Source organism: Brachyhypopomus gauderio, chromosome 7, assembly GCF_052324685.1.
Source record: "Brachyhypopomus gauderio isolate BG-103 chromosome 7, BGAUD_0.2, whole genome shotgun sequence".
NCBI lineage: Eukaryota > Metazoa > Chordata > Actinopteri > Gymnotiformes > Hypopomidae > Brachyhypopomus > Brachyhypopomus gauderio.
In genome coordinates, this window is record NC_135217.1 from 31,659,229 (window position 1) to 31,680,513 (window position 21,285).

General features: G+C 47.6%; 1 protein-coding gene across 1 annotated transcript in view; it reads left to right on the plus strand.

Moving 5' to 3' along the window:
• The window catches only part of dyrk1b (dual-specificity tyrosine-(Y)-phosphorylation regulated kinase 1B), a 45,245-nt gene extending 28,017 nt beyond the window's left edge, over window positions 1–17,228 (plus strand). Inside the window, 15 exon segments of the mRNA XM_077013254.1 lie at window positions 2,813–2,957; window positions 3,389–3,509; window positions 4,542–4,732; window positions 4,959–4,992; window positions 4,995–5,105; window positions 5,475–5,527; window positions 5,529–5,624; window positions 5,626–5,762; window positions 6,485–6,632; window positions 8,004–8,054; window positions 8,057–8,167; window positions 8,929–9,080; window positions 9,082–9,218; window positions 9,356–9,459; window positions 11,786–17,228. Of these exon segments, the coding sequence (XP_076869369.1) occupies window positions 2,895–2,957; window positions 3,389–3,509; window positions 4,542–4,732; window positions 4,959–4,992; window positions 4,995–5,105; window positions 5,475–5,527; window positions 5,529–5,624; window positions 5,626–5,762; window positions 6,485–6,632; window positions 8,004–8,054; window positions 8,057–8,167; window positions 8,929–9,080; window positions 9,082–9,218; window positions 9,356–9,459; window positions 11,786–12,529 (2,253 nt within the window). The 5' untranslated portion in view covers window positions 2,813–2,894 and the 3' untranslated portion in view covers window positions 12,530–17,228.
• Window positions 17,229–21,285: the final 4,057 nt, after the last annotated feature.

Below are 21,285 nucleotides of genomic sequence, written 5' to 3' on the forward strand. Positions count from 1 at the left end.
ATTATAAGAAGTGGCTCAATTATGCATCATATGAGCCACTTTATGAAGTATGAAGGAGCATAAATCATTACTAAACCACAGAATCCCACACTAACCAGTTAAATCATTACTAACCACAGAATCCCACACTAACCAGTTAAATCATTGCTAACCATTAGAATCCCACCACCTAACCAGATAAACCCATCCTTGAGCTTGAGGGCAATATTTGTCATCATTCTCCCCCCCCCCCCCCCCCCCCCCCCCCCCCCCCCCCCCCCCCCCGTGTTAATTAGTGACACCTTCTGAGCTCGCTGCCCATCATCCTCATCCACCCCCTCACCCCCCCACACCTCCTGTGGCTGTCCAACTTTGGCTGTGGCGGTGCGGTTTGTGTTACCCCCTAACGGGGAACAGGATCGGGGTCGGCGGCGGGGGGCCAGGGGCCGGGGGGGGGGGCATCTGGGGGGGGGGCGGGGCACTGTTCAGCTGTTCCACTCCCCACTCACCACCCCCGCCTTTTGCAGTGCCTTAGAGACAGGGTAGTAGGCTGATCTGTTGCCATGGCAACATCCTGATTGGCAGCTGGCAGCTGTATTTGGTCATCCGGGGGGGGGGGGGGGGGGGGGGGGGGGGGGGGGGGGGGGGGTTTGTTGTGTGTGTCCATGCTGTGTAGGATGGTTTCTTCAGCACCAGCAACACCTGATTATTATTTAAACTACTGTGGTTTTCACACCTTGTGTAAGTGATAATAAATTGTGCCCAGACACCTGAGCTGCTCCTATAGACGCTGTTGTGTGTTTCTAACCTTATTACACTGTAGTGATATGAGCAATACTCCCAACAATGGGTGGAGGTTTTTCTGTAAGTGCTTTGGCCAGAGACAGGTAACGGGCAGAGAGAGGAGGAGGAGGAGGGGAGGAGGGGAGGAAGGAGGAAGGGGAGATAGCATTGTGGGAAGGTTGCTGATGATACAAGCACAAGCTACCAGGTTCTTTATAGAGAACCTCGCCGCCCAGCCCTTGGATACCGGCAGCCAATCAGGAGGCAGAAGGGGGGGGTTCTTCTGCCAATCAGAGTCGAGGAGGGGGGGGCGTCACACTCAGGAAGTTCTCAATGTGTTCACTTCAGCATTTAAAGGGCCAGCGTGACACCCAACACATCACCCCTCTTAACAGTCATCTTATCTCCCCAAAATGAAGCCAATGTGCAGGGAAAAAAATGAGTGAGGAAAATAACCGAGAGACACTTGTGCTGAATCAAAGAAGCAGCAGAAATGGCTCAGCTCAGCACACTGTGTGTGTGATTCTGTATTTCTGCCCAGCACTGTGCAGCATCACTGTTGCTGTGTGAATGTGTCCTCGGGGCCGAGCAAGAAACTCCTCCATAGCTCTTCGTGTGGAACAGAGCCCAACATCAACTATGGAACTGCTCCTCAAACTTGAGAAACCAGTGTACAGGTTGGGGTGGGGTGACTGTGGAGTGATGTGGGTGTATGTGTCGTGTTGCTCTTTGTTTAAACACTGCCCATTGATTTCCCATTGTAATGTGTTGCTGATAAATTTCGGCCCTGTTACTCTTCGCTTATCTGCCACAGGAAGCTCCAATAAAAATGTCCGCCCACAGAATATCGCATCCTCACCCATATCACTTACCCTCCTGTACCACATTACAGTCTGTTTCAGCAGCCCAGGCAAACATTAAACTTTCGTAGTACATTACTGCTTTTCATCCTGTAGTGTTATTATTAGTGTATTATTATCCACCAAAAATGTGAGTTCTTCATATTTGGTAATTTGTGGGTCAGGTTCTCCATGGGTCTTTTGTATGGTTCTGTAGTTTGACTAACCCAAACCTTCTGTAAAGTGTTGAGGTCGAGTCCCTATAGACACTCACAGAAACAATGCACATTGGAATCTGTTCTTCCTCCTCTATGGTAAACAGCTGAAGGTTTCTAAGAACGTTAGGGACCCTTGTGAAGGTGATTGGACAGTGAGGAGTTCACTGTGTCCAATCATAATGCAGAGAGGGTGGGTGTGGTTGTTTGTTTGTTTTGTTTTGGGGGGGGGGGGGTGTCCTGCACTAGTGCTTATATCGTGTGCACTGTGGTCCCTCTGTTATAACATCTATAGTAATTAGTAGCTTCTTTGTGGTTCTGGATGAGCAAAGGGTGTAGTGCGGTACAGAACTGGGCCACAATTGATGGTAAATAGAACACTGGTGTTTGGGACATGTGCTATCCTGACCAGAGTGATTCTGAGGTGGTGTTTGGGACGTGTGCTATCCTGACCAGAGTGATTCTGAGGTGGGTGGTTTGGGGCGTGTGCTATCCTGACCAGAGTGATTCTGAGGTGGTGTTTGGGACGTGTGCTATCCTGACTGATTGTTTCTGAGGTGGTGTTTGGGATGTGTGCTATCCTGACTGGAGTGATTCTGAGGTGGTGTTTGGGTGTAAGTGTGCTAATCCTGACTGGAGTGTTTCTGAGGTGGTGTTTGGGAGTGTGCTATCCTGACTGGAGTGTTTCTGAGGTGTGGCACCATTGGGAGGTTGCAGCTACAGCACCCTGCCATGATGCCACTACAAGCGGTCATGTTCCCTCTGGGTCCAGGGGAAATGGGCGTGATTTGGAAGGGTAACGGTTCACTCAGCAATGCAGCAGTAGAGGAAGACCAGGGTGAGGAAGACCAGGGAGCTCCGCTTTGAGCAGAATCCTGAAAGCCTTTTAGACCACACACTCCAGTATGGGCCATGGGCACTCTGACCCAGGGGGTGGTGAGTGTGAGGCAGCGTTGACCTGCGGGTGGTCTAACCCTGAGCTTCTCTGAGCAGGTGGGAAGTAGCTCAAGATGCAAGCCCCCCTCCCTCCGCGCTGTGCCAGCCTGCCGCTCCCGGCTTCTCCCCCGCTGAGCGAACCATGTCGAGCCAGCACACTCACCCCTCCTTCAGTAACATCCAGTCCATGGCCGAACAGCAGCAGGTACACCAGCACCTCCCCTACACACACACACACACACACGCTCCTCTACACACACACTCCTCTACACACACACACACACAACACCCGCTCCTCTACACACACACTCCTCTACCACACACACACGTACACACCTGTGCCCATACATGGGTGTCTTATGTTCAGTCCCAACACGGACCTCCTGCACTTTATACATTTTATATTCAGATATGGAGTTAATGTCATTTTGACTGGCTGTAATTATTAATACTTAACAGATTCAAGAATTAGTGTATAGGAAAGTCTTTATTTGCACACAAGTATTTTTCATTAACTTATCAGCAGTGATCTTATAAACTCAATTCTCAAGAATGACAAAGTTCACAGAGAAGTGTTGTGTTTTTTGGGGGATTCCTCCTACTCATCAAGGCGTCTGCCGTCTCTCACCTGCTCAGGTGCTGTCCGATATGACCATACTGACAGAGGAGGATTCCCCCCGAGTTTTCGAGATCCGGCCAGGCGCCCCGCTACGAAAACTCTCCGTTGATCTCATCAAAACTTACAAGCACATCAATGAGGGTGTGTGAACTCCACCCTCCAACTCCAGACCTCCACCTCTGAGGCTCTAACTCCAACTCCATACTCCCATAGCCCCACCCCAACACTTCCATCCCCCCCCCCAGCTCCATACTCCCCATAGCCCCACCCCAACACTTCCATCCCCCCCCCCCAGCTCCATACTCCCATAGCCCACCCCAACACTTCCATCCCCCCCCCCAGCTCCATACTCCCATAGCCCCCACCCCAACACTTCCATCCCCCCCCCAGCTCCATACTCCATAGCCCCACCCCAACACTTCCACCCCCCCCAGCTCCATACTCCCATAGCCCCACCACCCAACACTTCCATCCCCCCCCCAGCTCCATACTCCCATAGCCCCACCCCAACACTTCCACCCCCCCCAGCTTCATACTCCCATAGCCCCACCCCAACACTTCCATCCCCCCCCAGCTCCATACTCCCATAGCCCCACCCCAACACTTCCACCCCCCCCCCCCCAGGCTTCATACTCCCATAGCCCCACCCCAACACTTCCATCCCCCCCAGCTCCATACTCCCATAGCCCCACCCCAACACTCTCATCCCCCCCCCAGCTCCATACTCCCATAGCCCCACCCCAACACTTCCACCCCCCCCCCCAGCTTCATACTCCCATAGCCCCACCCCAACACTTCCATCCCCCCCCCAGCTTCATACTCCCATAGCCCCACCCCAACACTTCCACCCCCCCCCCCAGCTTCATACTCCCATAGCCCCACCCCAACACTTCCATCCCCCCCCCCCCAGCTCCACACTCCCATAGCTCCACCCCAACACTTCCATCCCCCCCCCAGCTTCATACTCCCATAGCCCCACCCCAACACTTCCACCCCCCCCCCCCCCCCCCAGCTTCATACTCCCATAGCCCCACCCCCAACACTTCCATCCCACCCCAGCTTCATACTCCCATAGCTCCACCCCAACACTTCCCATCTCCCCCAGCTCCAGTGCCAAACGGCTCTTCCTGGTGCGGTTGTGTTTGGCACTCATGCTCCGCCCCCTTTCCCAGGTGTACTACACAAAGAAGAAGCGGCGTGCACAGCAGGTTCCCCCCGAGGACTCCAGCACTAAGAAGGAGCGTAAGGTGTACAACGACGGCTACGACGACGACAACTACGACTACATCGTGAAGAACGGGGAGAAGTGGCTGGACCGCTACGAGATCGATTCGCTCATCGGCAAGGGCTCCTTCGGACAGGTGAGGTGGAGGCTGGGATGACCAGCAGGTAGGATAACGGAGCTTCCGCTTGGGCCAGGTGTACCTTACCTGTCCCAGGTGTGCCTGTACCTGGAATAGGCCACAAATGGGCCTCGGCCTTCAGCACCTGCATGGGCACCTCGGAGAGGACGAGGACGTAACCCAAACGGAGGCGCATGGTTACTGCTGCTCCCATGACCCGTTTCCCCTGTCGCTCCACCCACAGGTGGTGAAAGCCTACGACCACCACGAGCAGGAGTGGTAGCCATCAAGATCATCAAGAATAAGAAAGCCTTCCTGAACCAGGCCCAGATCGAGCTGCGGCTCTTAGAACTCATGAACAAACACGACACTGAGATGAAGTACTATATAGGTGGGTGAATCACACGCTCGCACGTCACCATGCTGGGACCTTCCCAGAATTCAGTTTTTACGATTGATCCTTTCAGAAATAGAGTTCACTCGTTACACTCATTCGTGTTCATGTTAAAATTGATGTCCATTGATGAACATTTAATCAATAGTTTTCTTAATTGAGCAAGATCCAGAAAGCCTGAATTCATGTCACTGCTGTAGGGTCGAGGTGTGTTGAAAAGCCTACATGAGTTGCAGAATCTCCTCCCACATGCTTTACAGAAGCTCCTCCCACATGTGTTACAGAAGCTCCTCCTCTCTTGCACACGCCCACTGTGCCCCTCACTCACTCACTCACTCCGTTTTCTCTCTCTCTCTCTCTCTGCAGTACACCTGAAGAGGCACTTCATGTTTCGGAACCACCTGTGCCTGGTGTTCGAGGCTGCTCTCCTACAACCTGTATGATCTCCTGCGCAACACTAACTTCCGCGGCGTCTCCCTCAACCTGACGCGCAAGTTTGCGCAGCAGCTGTGCACAGGCGCTGCTCTTCCTGGCCACGCCCGAGCTCAGCATCATCCACTGCGACCTGAAGCCCGAGAACATCCTGCTCTGCAACCCCAAGAGATCCGCCATCAAGATCGTGGACTTTGGCAGCTCCTGCCAGCTCGGCCAGAGGGGTGCGTGTCACGGGTGGGGGGGCTCGCGTTTGGCCTCGTGTTACCAAACGTACTAAGGAGGGGGGGGTGAGGAGGGGTTATGGTCGCTGATGAGCCAGTCCTGCTCACACATGCGTGCATTCTGCCCTCCCCAGCCCCTCACCTGTGCTGATTGGCCAACACTTACATCCTGGGCCGCCACACTAGTGTTTGCACGGAAGGCTCTGACGGGGACGGCAGACCGGCCGCGACCTGCTGTGAGCGCACGAGAGGGCTGCAACACCATGTTCACCACACCCATGTTCCCTTCATCACGCTCACTTGCAGATTAGAAGGAGCGAGTGTTGAGAGGGGTGTGCAGGTCACCTCTAATATACAGGAGGGCAGGACGGGCAGGACGTGTTTCCCTGCTGCAACATACAGTGGGGATCAGTGCACATTGTGCAGGACTCCTGAGCTGCAGGAATGGGCTTCAGTGAAGAGCAGGAGGACGGATTCCCAGCGGCTGTGCTGCACCCTCTTTAGCTCACTCCTGTCCAGTATTTGCTGCCCTCCAGTGGCGGAAAAGTGTTGCTGCATGCAGAAATCCTCCACAATGTGCCCATGAAGTGAAAGAATTCTAGAGCCCTTGTCCATTGATGAATCACAAATTTTATTTTGTATTTTCTAACCAAATTTTGTTCCTTATTATTAAGTTTGAAGTTTTGATCTTCCCCCTTTGTGTGTTTTGTGATTATTGTAGATTTACCAGTACATCCAGAGTCGTTTCTACCGCTCCCCCGAGGTGCTGCTGGGAATGCCCTATGACCTGGCCATAGACATGTGGTCACTGGGCTGCATCCTGGTGGAGATGCACACTGGCGAGCCGCTCTTCAGTGGCTCCAATGAGGTACGAACCAACACACACACCGGCCGCCCACGTGGCCTCAGACAGGACGTAACCCGCCCACCCCGCGTGAGCCAGGGCCGGACTGGGGAGAAAAAGTGGCCCGAGAGTGTTCCTGGACAGACTGGCCCACTATATATATATATATATATATATATTCTGTATGTGTGTGTGTGTATATATTGTATATATATATATGTGTGTGTGTGTGTGTGTGTGTGTGTGTGTGTGTGTATACTGTATATGAATCTATACATGGCACGTAGTGTATATGACGGCGTTTATTGTCATATGAACAATATTAATTCCAGCAATAATATGATTACAAAGCCACATAGTGGCTTTTAAATAGTCCACCATAAGACCACCAAACAAGTTGTTTTACACAAAGTGCATCCTAAAGAACAACCTGCAACTCTAATGTGGGTATTTCTTCCTCTTACCTATTTGTGGTGGTTAGTTTTAATCTAAGAATTTCAATAGCTTTAAAAAAAAAACAGTGCACAGTGCTCTGGAACCTTTTAAGACCCGCCACTTGCGTCCGTGTTAACCGTGTTAAGGTAATTTATACATGATGCCTTAGACGTTGCAGAGGCGACAGCAGTACATTTAAAATAACATGTTATCTACAATTTAAACTGCTGTATGTTTTCGTAGTCCGGCCCAAATTTTCTGGGACAAGTTGGGTTTTTTTTCTGATCTCCGCTGCATACCGTGAGCCCCGCATCAGCTGGCTCAGTCCGCGGCCCGGTCCAACTCGTTCATGTGTTTACAGGCTCAGTCCGCGGCCGCGCTGAGCAGGTTAGTTTGACTGGAGCGAGGGAGGTAATAACACCGTTAAACAGCAGCGTGACTACGGGCCGGGGCCGCAGTGCGCGGCAGTGGCTCCTCCACGGGCCGAGTTAAACTACCGGCGGCCCACTAACCCATCGGCCCACCGGGGAAAATCCCCGGTAGCAATGTATGCCAGTCCGCCCCTGGCGTGAGCTCAGACAAGGTGTAACCCGCCCGCCCGCGTGAGCTCAGACAGGGCGTAACCCAGCCGCCCGCGTGAGCTCAGACAGGGCGTAACCCGCCCCGCCCCGCGTGGGCTCAGACAGGGCGTAACCCGCCCGCCCGCCGTGGGCTCAGACAGGACGTAACCCGCCCGCCCCGCGTGAGCTTAGACAGGACGTAACCCCGCCCCGCCCACGTGAGCTCAGACAGGGCAGCCGCCCGCGTGGGCTCAGACAGGACGTAACCCCGCCCGCCCGCGTGAGCTCAGACAGGGCGTAAACCCGCCCGCCCGCGTGAGCTCAGACAGGGCGTAACCCGCCCGCCCCGCGTGAGCTCAGACAGGACGTCCCCTCACTGCTGCTCCCATCTGCTCACCAGGTGGACCAGATGAATAAGATAGTGGAGGTTCTTGGGGTGCCTCCTAACCACCATGCTGGACCCAGGCCCCTAAAGCACGCAAGTACTTTCGACAAGCTCTCTGACGCCTGTGGACCGTCAAGAAGAACAAGGATATAAAGAAGGTACTATATCCTTCAGCCTGTGTGAGTAACACTCTGCTTCTAATGACATCACCCCATCACCTCATCACCCCATCCCTCCTCCTCCGCCCAACTCATGCCGTCCGCACACACACGCACCTACACACACAAACAAACCACACACACACACACACACACACACAAAAGTTTAGAGGAGGATTTAAAAACCTGAACGTCATCCTGGTCAACATCCTCCATCACCACCTCTAGTGTTCTGGGAATCTCCTGAAGTTCTCCAGGGTTCAGGTGTCACCTGTGTGGAGGTAGAGAGGCGGCGAGGATTCAGGAGTGTGGGAGAAGGAGCAGATGTTGGGGCCATCAGCTTCAGCTGGGGGTGGTGGTCAACACCATGAGATGGTTTCATAAACTTGGTTATGTGTAGTTTATTAAAGGTCGCTCTGACATGAGCTAAACAAAGTAAAATTCGATTCTCAGATCTTGTAGGAGGCACTAAACTCTTCACTCCTCAACTTTCCTGCCTTTCGTAGGTTTTTCCTACGTCTAACGTACATCTCATTAGTCTGAGCCCTCAGCACTATCGTAACAGATGCCCGTGCTACTACGTGGAGTGATGTTGAATGTTTTGTTGTTTTTCTATTTTGACTCCATTCACAGTTCCCTGTTGGTCCCTCTCACCTGTCCATCCCTGTCATGACCATATATCAGTGCATGCTGATCTAATACTGGACTGTGCCTCATATCCAGATGACTGAGCTGAGCGCCTCTGTGTGTGTTCTCTCTGTCCTCCTGCTGTGACACCCCAGGAGTACAAGCCCCCTGCAACAAGACGCCTCCATGAGATCCTGGGGGTGGAGACAGGAGGTCCTGGTGGGAGGCGGGCCGGTGAGCAAGGCCACGCCCCCTGTGACTACCTTAAGTTCAAGGATCTGATCCTGCGTATGCTGGACTATGACCCCGCCCTTCTACGCCCTGCAGCACAACTTCTTCAAAAAGACCACGGACGAAGGAACCAACACCAGCAGCTCCACCTCCACAAGCCCAGCCATGGACCACAGCCACTCCACCTCCACCACCAGCTCTGTCTCTAGCTCCGGTTCGTTCTCCTCTCACACACACACACACACACACACACACACACAGAATGATGGAGCACACTCACTTCACCATTGTCTCACGTGCATCTCGATCTTCATCCACCTGACTCTCTCTCCCCACTCTCCCCCCAACCAGGTGGATCTAGCGGTTCTTCCAACGACAACCGAAATTACCGGTACAGCAACCGATACTACAACAGCGCCGTCACTCACACGGACTACGAGATGCAGAGCCCACAGGTGACTACATCTCCCATGAGGCTTCAGTGTTAGTTTGTCCAGCTCCGCCCACCAACAGCTGACAACCCGGTGCTCGACAGGCCCGCCCCGGTGCAGGCTGCTTGGGTGTAGGGAGCAGGTCCACGGGTCCCCCCTGCCCCCCACCCCTCTGCTCCCCGGGTGTTTTGGGGCTTGAATTTGTCTACTGAAATTTGATTGGGTCATGAAAATATGATTCAAGGTTATTGGTTAAAGTTATTTGGAGATGTAGCTGAAAGTCCCAAGATGTTTGGTGCTTGGTGGAGAATTTCAGATTCTTCACTCCGTGAAGCAACATGGTAAAACGGACACGTTGAAGAGAACAAAGTCCCCAAACTAGGCCTGTCACGATAACAAAATTTTCAGAACGATATATTGTCCCAGAAATTAATGCGATAAACGATAATATTGTCATTTTAAAGTGCCATTATAGAATGTTTTCTTGCTTCTGGGCTCCCCAAAGGAGCTTTAAGACAATGTGCCACAATAATAATATAGTAGCATAATAATACAATTACACCAGTTTGCTGTAATGTAATGTATTATTATTTGTAGTCATATTTGAGCTTGACCACATATCTGTAATGGCAGAGTAAAATGAGGTGTCTTTAATCTCCTTCAGAATGCCATCTTTCACTTCATTATATAAGGTTGGATGGCAGTTTGGAAGATATAGGTTTTCTTTGGTAGTTTATACTGCTTGTCAAATATTTGCAGCATGTTTATAAATGTTTTCTTTTCGACCGTATTTAACGGTAGCATCTCTTTGGCTATATAAGCCTGGTTTAAGCCTGGTTTTATACTTGACGCGGCGCGAGGGTCCGCGCAGGGAAAATGACGTAATCGCGGTGGCTCCGCCCGTAGCGCAAGGGCCTCACGCGCTGTCGATTCACGAGGTCGTGCACCTCTCGAATTTTGTAACTTCGCGCGCGCCGCGCCTCAGCGCAATGAACAAAGTCATATTTGCAGGGTTCATACACCTTTATAAGGTGGAATTCAAGCACTTTTACGTCACTTTCAAGGTCCATTTAAATATTTCCAAGCACATTAAACTTAATTAAGTTAAATATTTATACATATACTCGAAATGATTCGAAATTATTCGCTTTTTCATCACATTATTTAATGGTTGTTTATTTTCAAAACGCCCAATCTTAACGTCTTCGTTCTCATGTTTCGTCCTGGAATTACAAGAGGCTCGTATTTGTTAACGTAATATAAGAGAACTGTTTGTGAAACGAACATATTCCAGCACTTTTCAAACCTGAAACACAAAGCAACATTAAAATTCATCAGGTAAATGTTCATTCCCCTGTTTTTGATGTATGGTGGGGTGTTTATTTATTTATAAAACCACATATAGTTTCGGAGACCACTGCAAAGAAAAGCAAGTATAAACGCTTCCACCGTTCGTGGAGGTTTGCGCGAGGTGGGTGGAGTCACGCACTATGGTCACTATAATAAACAACCATTAAATAATGTGATAAAAGGCTAATTATTTCAAATAATTTCGAGTCCTATTAGCCTCGAATACATTTGCAAGCTAACACATCTCCACCTGTGTGTGTGGAGGCACTGTTATTGACGCATACGCTCTCTGTGTACTGCACTCATTTCCTAACCGGTAGGTGTCGCTCTCTGATCACAGATTCGTCTTCCCTTAAAGGGGGAGGGGGGTGCGAGAGAGCAGCACTGCGTGCCTTTCTGAAATCTCACGTAGTTGCGGTTTATTCTCATGTAAACAAATTTGCGTGGAAACCCAATGGCCAATTATCGACATCAGCAAAAATGATCGCGGTTAAAAAAATTATCGTACGATAAGTCGATAATGTAATTATCGCGACAGGCCTACCCCAAACACACGGTGAACTTGAGTGATGAAGACCTTCTAGACTCTACGGACCTTTATTATGCTATAGTGTTTTTGTAGGATGATGCTGTGATTGGTCAGAATGCCAGCAGATCACATGATGTCTGAGTAGTCAGGATGCTCACAGCACACGTGGAACTGGTGACAGAATGAGCTCATTTGTATTTAACAGTCTTCTGCTTTGTTAGTACTGGAAGGCGTTGATTATTGTACAAGCTTAATAGTTACACTATTAAGTTGCACCTATTAATAGTTACAGCTTACAGTTCATAAGACCCAGCTGATCTCTCTCTCTCTCCTCTCTCTCTCTCTCTCTCTCTCTCTCTCTCTCTCCTCTCTCTCTCTCTCTCTCTCTCTCTCTCTCTCTCTCTCTCCCTCTCTCTCTCTCTCTCTCTCTCTCTCTCTCTCTCTCTCTCTCTCTCTCTCTCCTCTGTCCAGGCTCCATCTCAGCAGCAGCTGCGTATCTGGCCCGGTGGTGAGGGGGGTTTGGGTCCTCTGTCCAACAGTAGTGACGGTCCGTACCCTCAGCTCCTCCTGCACAAGCCCAGCGCCTCCCAGCACTCACGCCACTTCCTCGCCAACGTGGGGGGCATGATGGAGCCCCACCACCCCCACCCGGTCTACGGCGGACACCACGGCAACGGCCGCTCGCTCCGCCAGCCGGCGGCGCAGCAGAGCCAGGCGCAGGGCCAGACCCCCCAGGGCCCCCAGGGCCCCCAGGGCCAGGCCCTCATGCCCGTGTCCTCCCCCCAGATGCAGGACAGCATCGAGCTCAGTCTCACCCACCACCACCACCTGGGCCAGTCTTCCATCGTGCAGCCTCCCCCGTCCAGCCTGGACTCCAGTCAGTACGGCTCCTCCAACATCCACCTGGGCCTCTCCGCGTTTCGGACTAGAGCGGCCCTGGTCCCCCAGACGCCCGCCGGCCCCCCCCAGCAGCTGCCGCAGGCCCCGCCCGCCCAGGACAGCGGGGCGCCCGCCTCCGGCCTGGGGTACATCCCCCCGTGTTACCCCGGCAACAACAATAACAACCCGCCCCAGGGCAGCGTGGGGGTAGGGGGCGGGATGCTGACCGGCGCCCCGCCCAGGGGCGGGGGCGTGAGGCCGGATTCAGAAGAGTCCATCATGATGGGCGTGTGTGGGAGTGGGGGGGGCAGCAGCCAGAGTGCAGCCAACTCTTGATAAATCTTGAACAAATTCCAAAAGCCATACAAAAAATTTTAACGAAAACATAAATGATTAAAAACACCACATACACAAGTGCACACACATACGTACACACACACACACACGTAGAACACACAAAAACACTCTCTGACACACATGGCCACACAACAGAATTACAGAGATAAACTTGTGAAATATTAAAGGATTTTTGTTTGTTTTATTTTCTGTTTTGCATGGGGTCGAGGGGTCGAGGGGAGGAGACGGCACTAGAACTTTATTTTTGGGAAGGATCAGCGTAGAGACGGAGTGAAGCAGTCAGAACAGAAAGTATCAGAAAGTTTGTTTTTATTGTAATTCTTATTATATTATTGGATTTTATGTAATTTCAAGATAGGTTTTCAGTGAGAGATTTTTTTTGTTTGTTTTTTGTTGGATATTTGTTCAGTTTTCTGTTCTGAGGTCCCCAGGGAGGCGTGTTTGGGTTTGGTGTCTGTGAGCCGGAGTCCAGTAGAGGGGGGGGGCCTTGGGTTTTTATTTTTATTTTATTTTATTTTTTGTTTTTCCTGAAGTTTAGTGGGTGGTAATTGTACATTTTTAATTTATTAAGAATCACTACAGAAGGAGAGAAAAAGAGAGAGAGGGGGAAGGGGGGCGGAGAGGTGGGGGCTTTACATCTGGGTTTATTTATTCAATGTGTTGTTTTATTTATAGTTTTTATTAGTTTGTTTTGTTTTTTAAGGGACATATACATACACAAAAACAAGCAAACAAAATGGGATTGAGTTGTTTTCATTTGACTATTTTCTCCCCCGTGACTTACACAGACACTTTTGTTACTTTTTTTGTTTTGTTGTTATTTAGTGTTTTTTTGTTTGTTTGTTTTTTTTATGTTTCCAGTCTTTTTCTCGCTTGACACACTGGCTTATATATCTCAAACTATGAAACAAATCTTATGAATAAAATAAAGCAAATGACAAAAACCGTAGTCACAACACGGTGAGAGAAGCACCGCGTGGAGGAGGCGGAGCAGGGGGCGGAGCCGATGTGGATGTGCGCTGCTCTGAGCCGGTGAGGGGGGACCTAGCTAATCTTTACAGAAAGAAGGAAGTGATACAGGAAAGTCCTGAGAAACAACAAAACACTCGGCCAGAAGGAAAACCAAAATGCTTCCCTGTTGTTTGTTTCTTCACCATCTTACCAGACTTTCTCACCTCTTCTCTTGTTTCTCTCTCTCTCTCTCTCTCTCTCTCTCTCTCTCTCTCTCTCTCTCTCTCTCTCTCTCTCTCTCTCTCTCTCTCTCCTTTTCTTACTCACTTTTGTTTTGGACAGAAAACAATGAGAACACATTTGTATTAACTCTGGATATGCTAAGCCAAATCTTGCGTGCTCTCCCCCCCCCCCCCCCCCATCTTGCCCCACCCTTCCTCCTCTCTCCTCCTCCTCCTCCTCCTCTCCTGTCTCGCTTTTTCTGTCTCTGTAGCTCATTATTGTTTTTTTTCTTCCTGGCCTGTTATTTGGGAGGAGGAGGAGGAGGAGATGGGTGATGAAGCACGGCTGTGGAATCCAGAAATGTGAAGGAGACCTTCATGCCCTCCTGCTTGGTCTTCATCTCCTGCCTCCTCTCTCCCTCCCTCCCTCCCTCCCTCTCTCTCTCCCTCTCACGTCTCTCCTCCCTCTTCCTCCTCTGCGACACTCTGTGAGTGCTGTTTGCCATCAAGTCAACAAAAAAAGAAAAGGAAAAAAAAAAGTGAACTTCTTCTCTCTGGGCTGCTATCGTCACTCAACCATGTTCGGATTGCTGCTAAAGAAAACAAACAGATAAATAAATAAATACATAAATAAATAGATAAATAAATAAATAAAATAAATGAATAAAAAAACTTTTTAACCCTCCTGCTTCAGAAAAAATGGAAAATTAAAACACTGCATCTCATGTATTTATTACTATTTAACAAGAAAAAAGAAAAAATGAATCTGTTTTCTGCTGTTTTTTGTTTACATTCTTTCTTGGTACAGGTGAAAGCTTGACATTTATATTATGTAACGGAAACATGGTATTAAACAAGTGCCTCGATTTATTGGTCAGCCACTGGACAGAGTGGAACAGGATGGGTTTAGAGTTTGAACAGGGGTAAATTATATGTATAGATTAAAATCAAGCCTCATGTAATTGTGTAGAAATCCACTACAATTCAATCCTTGTGAGAACTTCATATTTGAAGCAAGCCTCAGTATGACTGACCAATGCCGTATATTTAATTAACTGATGACATCTTCATCCATTGTAATTTGTGTACATAGCATTCATGCTTCATTCAGTTAATGGTTCAGCGACGGTAGGATGAAACGTCTCTCAAGGCCGCTTCTTGCGACTGGGATTCAAACCTGCGACCTTGAAGGCAACAGGACCTGCAAAACTACCTTACACTGCTCACGCCAGTGAAGATGACTGCTGTCTTTACGTTGTTAATACCCGGTTAAAACTTGTAATCGGCCTTTACGGCTTCTTTACTTTGTATTTCCTCAACATCATCCTTCATGACATCATGTCTGAAGTATTATTACATCATCAGTTTTTTGGTTTCTCTATTAAAGAGAAAGTTGCCTCTAATCCCATGTTTAGGAGAAGTTGATCACACTGACATTGCATCGCAAGGTATTTGGTACAAGCACCCTAAAATATTTGTGAGCGGTTCAAAGTAGTGAAACCCGAGTTGTAATGTGTGATGTTTCTAAAATGTGGATCTGGGTGTCCACCAAGTTATGGTTTTGGTGGTCAGATGTTCCACGTAGTTTTGGGAACAGATCTCAGAAAAGTTGGACATCTCCTCTCTACTCAACAACTGCCTCTGATAAAATACACTAGTAGATTGAGAAGTGTTTTAGAAGTACTTTAATTTCTCACTGTTTTAGAGCTTCAAAGATGTACTCAAAAGATATGTAGTTTACTCAGCACTGACCATAGAGAAAGTGTTGTAATTCACTTACATTATTTCTTGTGTGCCAATTTTATACCTCTGTTCACCCCCCAAACAGTGTGGTAAAAATATTAGGAATATTGATATATAATTTGTATGTATGTTTGCAGTGGGCTTTTCTGTTTTTTTATGGGTTTTTTTTTTTTTTTGCTTTTTTTTTTTTTTTGCTTTTTATTTAATTTGTTGTTGGTTTTTGTTTGTTTTTTTGAAAATAGAATTCCTGAAGGATAAATCACTGATTTAGTTAATAAGGCTGATCTTGCACTACTCACCATCCAGACAACCAACACCAGTTTAAGTACTTGGTGAATTTCGAAGTTCCAAAGGAAAGGACATTTAGTAAAAGTAAAATAAATGGCTTCATGCACAGAGCACGTGAGTCTGGTGCACATGCAGTGGATCCACAGGCACATATCTGATTGGTAAGCCAACATCAACTTTCACGTCATTTGTACTATAAATTCACACCCTTCTATAAACTTTAAACCATTATCATAAAGCGTAGGTGCAGAAGACCTACAGTGGCCCAAGTTCCCAGGTGTAGTTCTGGGAGTCCAGCACTGTCCTACACAGCGTCATGTGGGGATCTCCAGCCATGTCTAATACTGCAGTGTTTCTCCATCTTGAACCTGGAGGACCCACACCGCATGTTTGATTGTCTCTCTGACCGAGCGCCATGGCTATGTTCCCGCTGACGGCACCGATGCTCAGAGCCGCGTTTCCCAAAGGCACCGTAGTGTTGAGATCATCTTAAATGATAGTGTTCTATGTAATACTTGCTCCACCATTTAAAGATGCTCTTTGTGTTCTGATGCGTTTGGTAAACCTAGCTCTGCTCTGCCCTCTTCTGCCTTCTTTGGCTTTTGGCTTTGCTTCAACTGTTCATCTTAACCCTCGACTCATATCTGATGTTGGTGTGGACGGTGTCTGGAGCGTCGTCCATCAGAGCTTCAGAACTGGCCTGGACAGGTGATGAAGGCTGAGGCAGTCGCCAGCACTTCTGTGCTAAGAAATGTGTGGACATTGATCTGCACATGTGCCATTACATGTGATTTTTATATTAAACAAAAAAAAAAAATACTACATTCAGCAGTTTTCAGTGGGGTTGCATGGTGGCCACAAACATGTAGGAAAGTGGCTCAAAAAATGTGTTCCCACTGCTTTAAAAAAATAAAGTCAGATCTGTATCATGAGCAAATGGAGAGATAGAAAACAGGACTTTGTGTATCCTTCCACAATGACGGGAAGCACGTCGTTTCCCTGCTCTTATCGGACTGAATATAACAGCAAGATATATTTAATAATGTTGAATCAGGTGTGTGAGAAAAAAAGTCACTTGTAGGCCGGTGAAGCCCGAAGAAAGGCGGTCACAGGCCATACGGGACACGTTACTGCATTGTGAGCAAGGCTGAATCCAGTCCTCTGGGCCCACCAGCCAGTCCATGTTTTAGCTCTAACGCAGCTCCCAGTATACCTGTTCCAAATATTCAACGTTTTTAATGGCTCAGGGTCAGGCATGGTGGGAGCTAGGCAAAAAAAATGTGAACTGTCTTGTGGGATCTGAGGATTGGGTTGACAATCACTGCATTACTGTGTTCAGCCTTGCATACACACCTGAGTGTAACGTTCAGAGACTTTGAGCTGGTTGGATCTGAACAGTGTAGGTCTGTCCTTCAGGAGCGACGATGGACATTCCTGCCCTGCAAGCCAAATAAAGTTTGCATTATTTGATGCTATTGCAGTTTTTTAAAGTATTTATTTTAACATATTAGTGCATGGAATCAAACAAGATTTTTTGAAAATATACGAAATGCGGAATACCGTGAAAGGAGCCGCCTCGACCGTGAGTTTTCAAGATCGCCACAGTTCATCCCTGCAAAGTGTCAAGTACAAGCACCTCGGGCCATTATAATGGAGACTCCGAGCAGAAGGAGTAGAAACGATCAGTTCAAATGTCATTTCAAACTGCAGAGGGAGTAGCTGGTATATAACGGGTTACTAGGTAGGACACTCACACTGCAGCTGACCCATCAAGTATTGTCTGGTGAAGATTATATGGAGAGTCGATCCTGCGGGCTGGATAATTATCCGAGAACAGCAAATAAAGGAGAATGTGTGCCGTAAATATTTCATACGTTTATGCTTAGAAAAAAATCTAATAACGTGGAGACGAAATGATGATCCAATTCCACTAGAAAACTTTTAGATTGTTTATTTTTACCATTTGGCTAATATTGGTAAGGTAAAAAATTGGCTCTTTAGTCAACAACCAGATACTCTTTTTATGTGGAAAATACAACATACAAGTTGAACGTTACATCGATACAGATCATCTGTGGACACAAGTGGCCACGCGCTTCCCTGCGTTATGGCGTCACAGGGGCTCGTCACGTGCTCGGTGCCGCCAGGTAACGGGGGAGTGAGCTCATCACCCACAGGTTGACCCCTTATACACTATTCCCATGTTCCGACATACAACGGCTCCTTACTTTGATATGGAACTGTTCTGACCGGTTGTCGAGGAAAATATTTAACCTTAACAAACGTGCCCGACGGAGAGCCGCTGCACCTTAATAGACTTAATCGGACGCAGGAGTTCAGTCTCGCTTGTGCTTGGGGAGAAGGTTCGATGTCTACCTCCACAAGAAACTGCGACCTAAATGAACGCAGGAGTTCCATAATGATAGAGAGATGCGTATTACAGTAATACAGACTAGACATGTCCCCAAAGAACATTAGGCCCTAAGTGAGTTAGAATAAACTGATGTGTTTCTCTTCGGATGATGAAGGATTAGGTTGTGTGTTTCAGTAAAGTTGCCCAGACCCAGGGACTGATCATCTGAGCCCAGTCACTAACACGGCTCATCCAGTGTCTGTATAACAGGAAACCTCAGCACCCAAATCTACGCAGCCAGTTTACAGGTGTGATATATTCTTCTATTCCCAAGTTCTCTATATTTCATTACTCTTACATTGGCTGTTGACCTGAAGGTGAGTGGTAGGAAATATTTGGAGAATCAACGTGTGTTCAGTCTTTATGCATGTAACGGTGAGGACCTGGTCTATTCCTCACTGTGCATGATTGTCGTTTAATGTTTTGAGCATGAACTACGGAGAGGTGGGGATTTGTGCGGCATTCATGTCGGCTCTGTGAACATGAACTTTGAAGCTGACATGGTTCTTACACTGAGGAAGGAGCAAGATTTCAGTGACTCGTTAATGTACAGAAATTGATGCTCCACAGTTCGCCCCATCATGGTGGAATCAGAAACTCTGGGTAACTTTTTTTAACACCATTAATTGTAATCAACTTGTCATGCAAATTAATCCTAATTGATACTACCTAGAAAGCAAGCTATATGGACAAAGTATTGTAACACCTACACATTATTACCACTATTACCTATAGGAACTTTTTGACATCTCATTCTAAGTCCATAGGCATTAATATGGAGTTGGTTCCCCCTTGTGTCTCTGGTGGATCATTCAGGAGGTCAGGAGCATTCAGGAGGTCAGGAGCCTCACGACCAGTTGTGTTTGGGCTGCATAATGGCATTCTGGTGGTTTCACACATTTTATTCTATATACTTTGTGTGTCAGTTGCTGAAATAAATGTATATTTTTGTATTAAACCAAATAGCTTGTCATTCATTTGATTTAGGATATACTGTGATAAGTTATGTGGACAAATTATGCAGACATTTCAGAGAATGAATGGTTATGAAAAAAAGTTCATTTATTGGTAAAAATGTATACGAGCTCCACCCAGTCACACTGGTCTGCATGAGAGGTTTAATCTAGCATCATCAAGTATGAGGGGTTTGATGGTGATGCCTGTGTATGTATTTGTTGTAATTCCAGATGTGAGACTGAAGTTATGTACAAGACAGACAGTAATTATAATTAGAGAACACTCTTCACATTAGGAGGCCACAACCTTTCTAGGGTCCTTGCTTGGTTTACTTGTTCTGTTTTAATCAGCCTGTGTCCTATGCTGGGAAAACACTGGTAAGCAGTGGCCCTTTTAACCAGACATAAAGCTTGCTAGGCAGTACTAAAGGACAAGTATAAAACCCTTCTGGAAGACAATGGAGGAGCCTTTGGCAGAAGAGGATGCTGGGAAAACATGGGCAGTTGCATGATGGGAGATGAGACTGCAGGTCAGCGTGATCCTGATTCAGAGATGGAGGAGCTGATGTAGTCAGCAAGGGGATGGAGGATGAAGAGCCAAACGTTGACAAGGCGGCTTCACTTTCTGGGAAGGTAAAGGTGGAGGAAAGATGGAGGATGAGGTGACCAGAATCATTCTGGCAGAATCCTCAGAGAGAGAGAGAATGAGGAAAGACGAGAGTGCTATAAAAGGGCAGAGTGACATCACTCTAGCTAAAAAATCTGATAGTTTACAAGAGAGTGCTACACAGGAAACCAAAGATGCAGTGGATGCTAATGAGGAAATATCTTCAAGTGCTTTAAGAGTTCTGCTAACTCTGTGTCTTCTCAGGTGTAAGTATCCAAGCAAGACCAAAGATCTCTGGAGTTCTGGAAACATGATATGGAGTCTTTATCCAGTGAGGTATGGGTCAACTGTCCATCAGTGAGTGTGAGGAGTTGATAAAGTCAGCTAGGGAATCTAAATTATGTGGCAGGGACGTTTGAAGATGAACAACAGGTGAAAACTATTAGCTCTCACTTCAACCACAAAACTACATTTTATAAACCATTTGAAACTAAGTGACTCTAAACACAGTTGTGTCAGGTGAGTCCCAGTCAAGTATTTACTTCAGCTGGATTTGTTCATGAATCATGATGACAAACATAAATCGTTGTTGATTTAAACCTACAAACTACTCCGAACAAGTAGGCCTATGTTACTGAAAAACACTGTGAAAGAATTCAACACTTAATTCCCCTGTGTGAAAAAAAACAACTGCCCACTTCCTTTCAATGCCAAACCTTATTATTTTTTTTAACATCTTATTTTTAAACCATCGTGAGGTCGACTTGCTTGTGTGTTTTGCATCTTTGTCTTGTTGCATTATCCACCTGCACCTCAGCTTATGGACAGATGACCTGCTGTTATTCTCAAACTGTCTTACAGAGCAGAGTATAGAGTTCACTCAGTGATAGGGAAGCATCCCCAAACAAGCAACCTACCAACTGAAACATTCAAGTTTCACAGTTGCTATAGAATTTGTTTTGCCAGATATAATAGAGCTCATGTCAGCCAAAAAAGCACCACTTCAGATTTACCTGTCCATAATGCATTGTTCCAGATCTCAGGAATGTCATCTAGGTGTTTCTCTGTGAACTATATGATGTTACACCAGATTCAATTTGAGGAGGATGTCAACTCCTGTGAATATGTTTACAATGTCCAAAACTTCTCAGTTTTGACACTTTTCAAAATAACTTTCATCCACATTTCTTCTATACAACCTGCATAGTGGTAAATTCACTCCAATCTAAAGACCCGAAGATTCTGATTATAAAGGACAGGACCAGACTTCCGGTCATACGGTGAAGTTGTGCAGAGCGGGTTCTGCGTGGCTGGTACAGGGTACAGGGGCATCAACATCTCGCTTAGTGTTTTTGCTGTGACTTTCATAACAGCGAGAGCGAGGCAGCTGCAACTAACTGGCATCCACAGTTCCTCTTTGTGTGTCTGCGCAAGAAAGTTTAGTTCACAATTGCTGGAATAATAAATGCTCACGCAACATGCAGCTGATGCAGCATGCAGGCTTTAAAAGCAAGGACATATTTGTATCGGTCTTGCCGGTAAAACCGTCCAGGGCT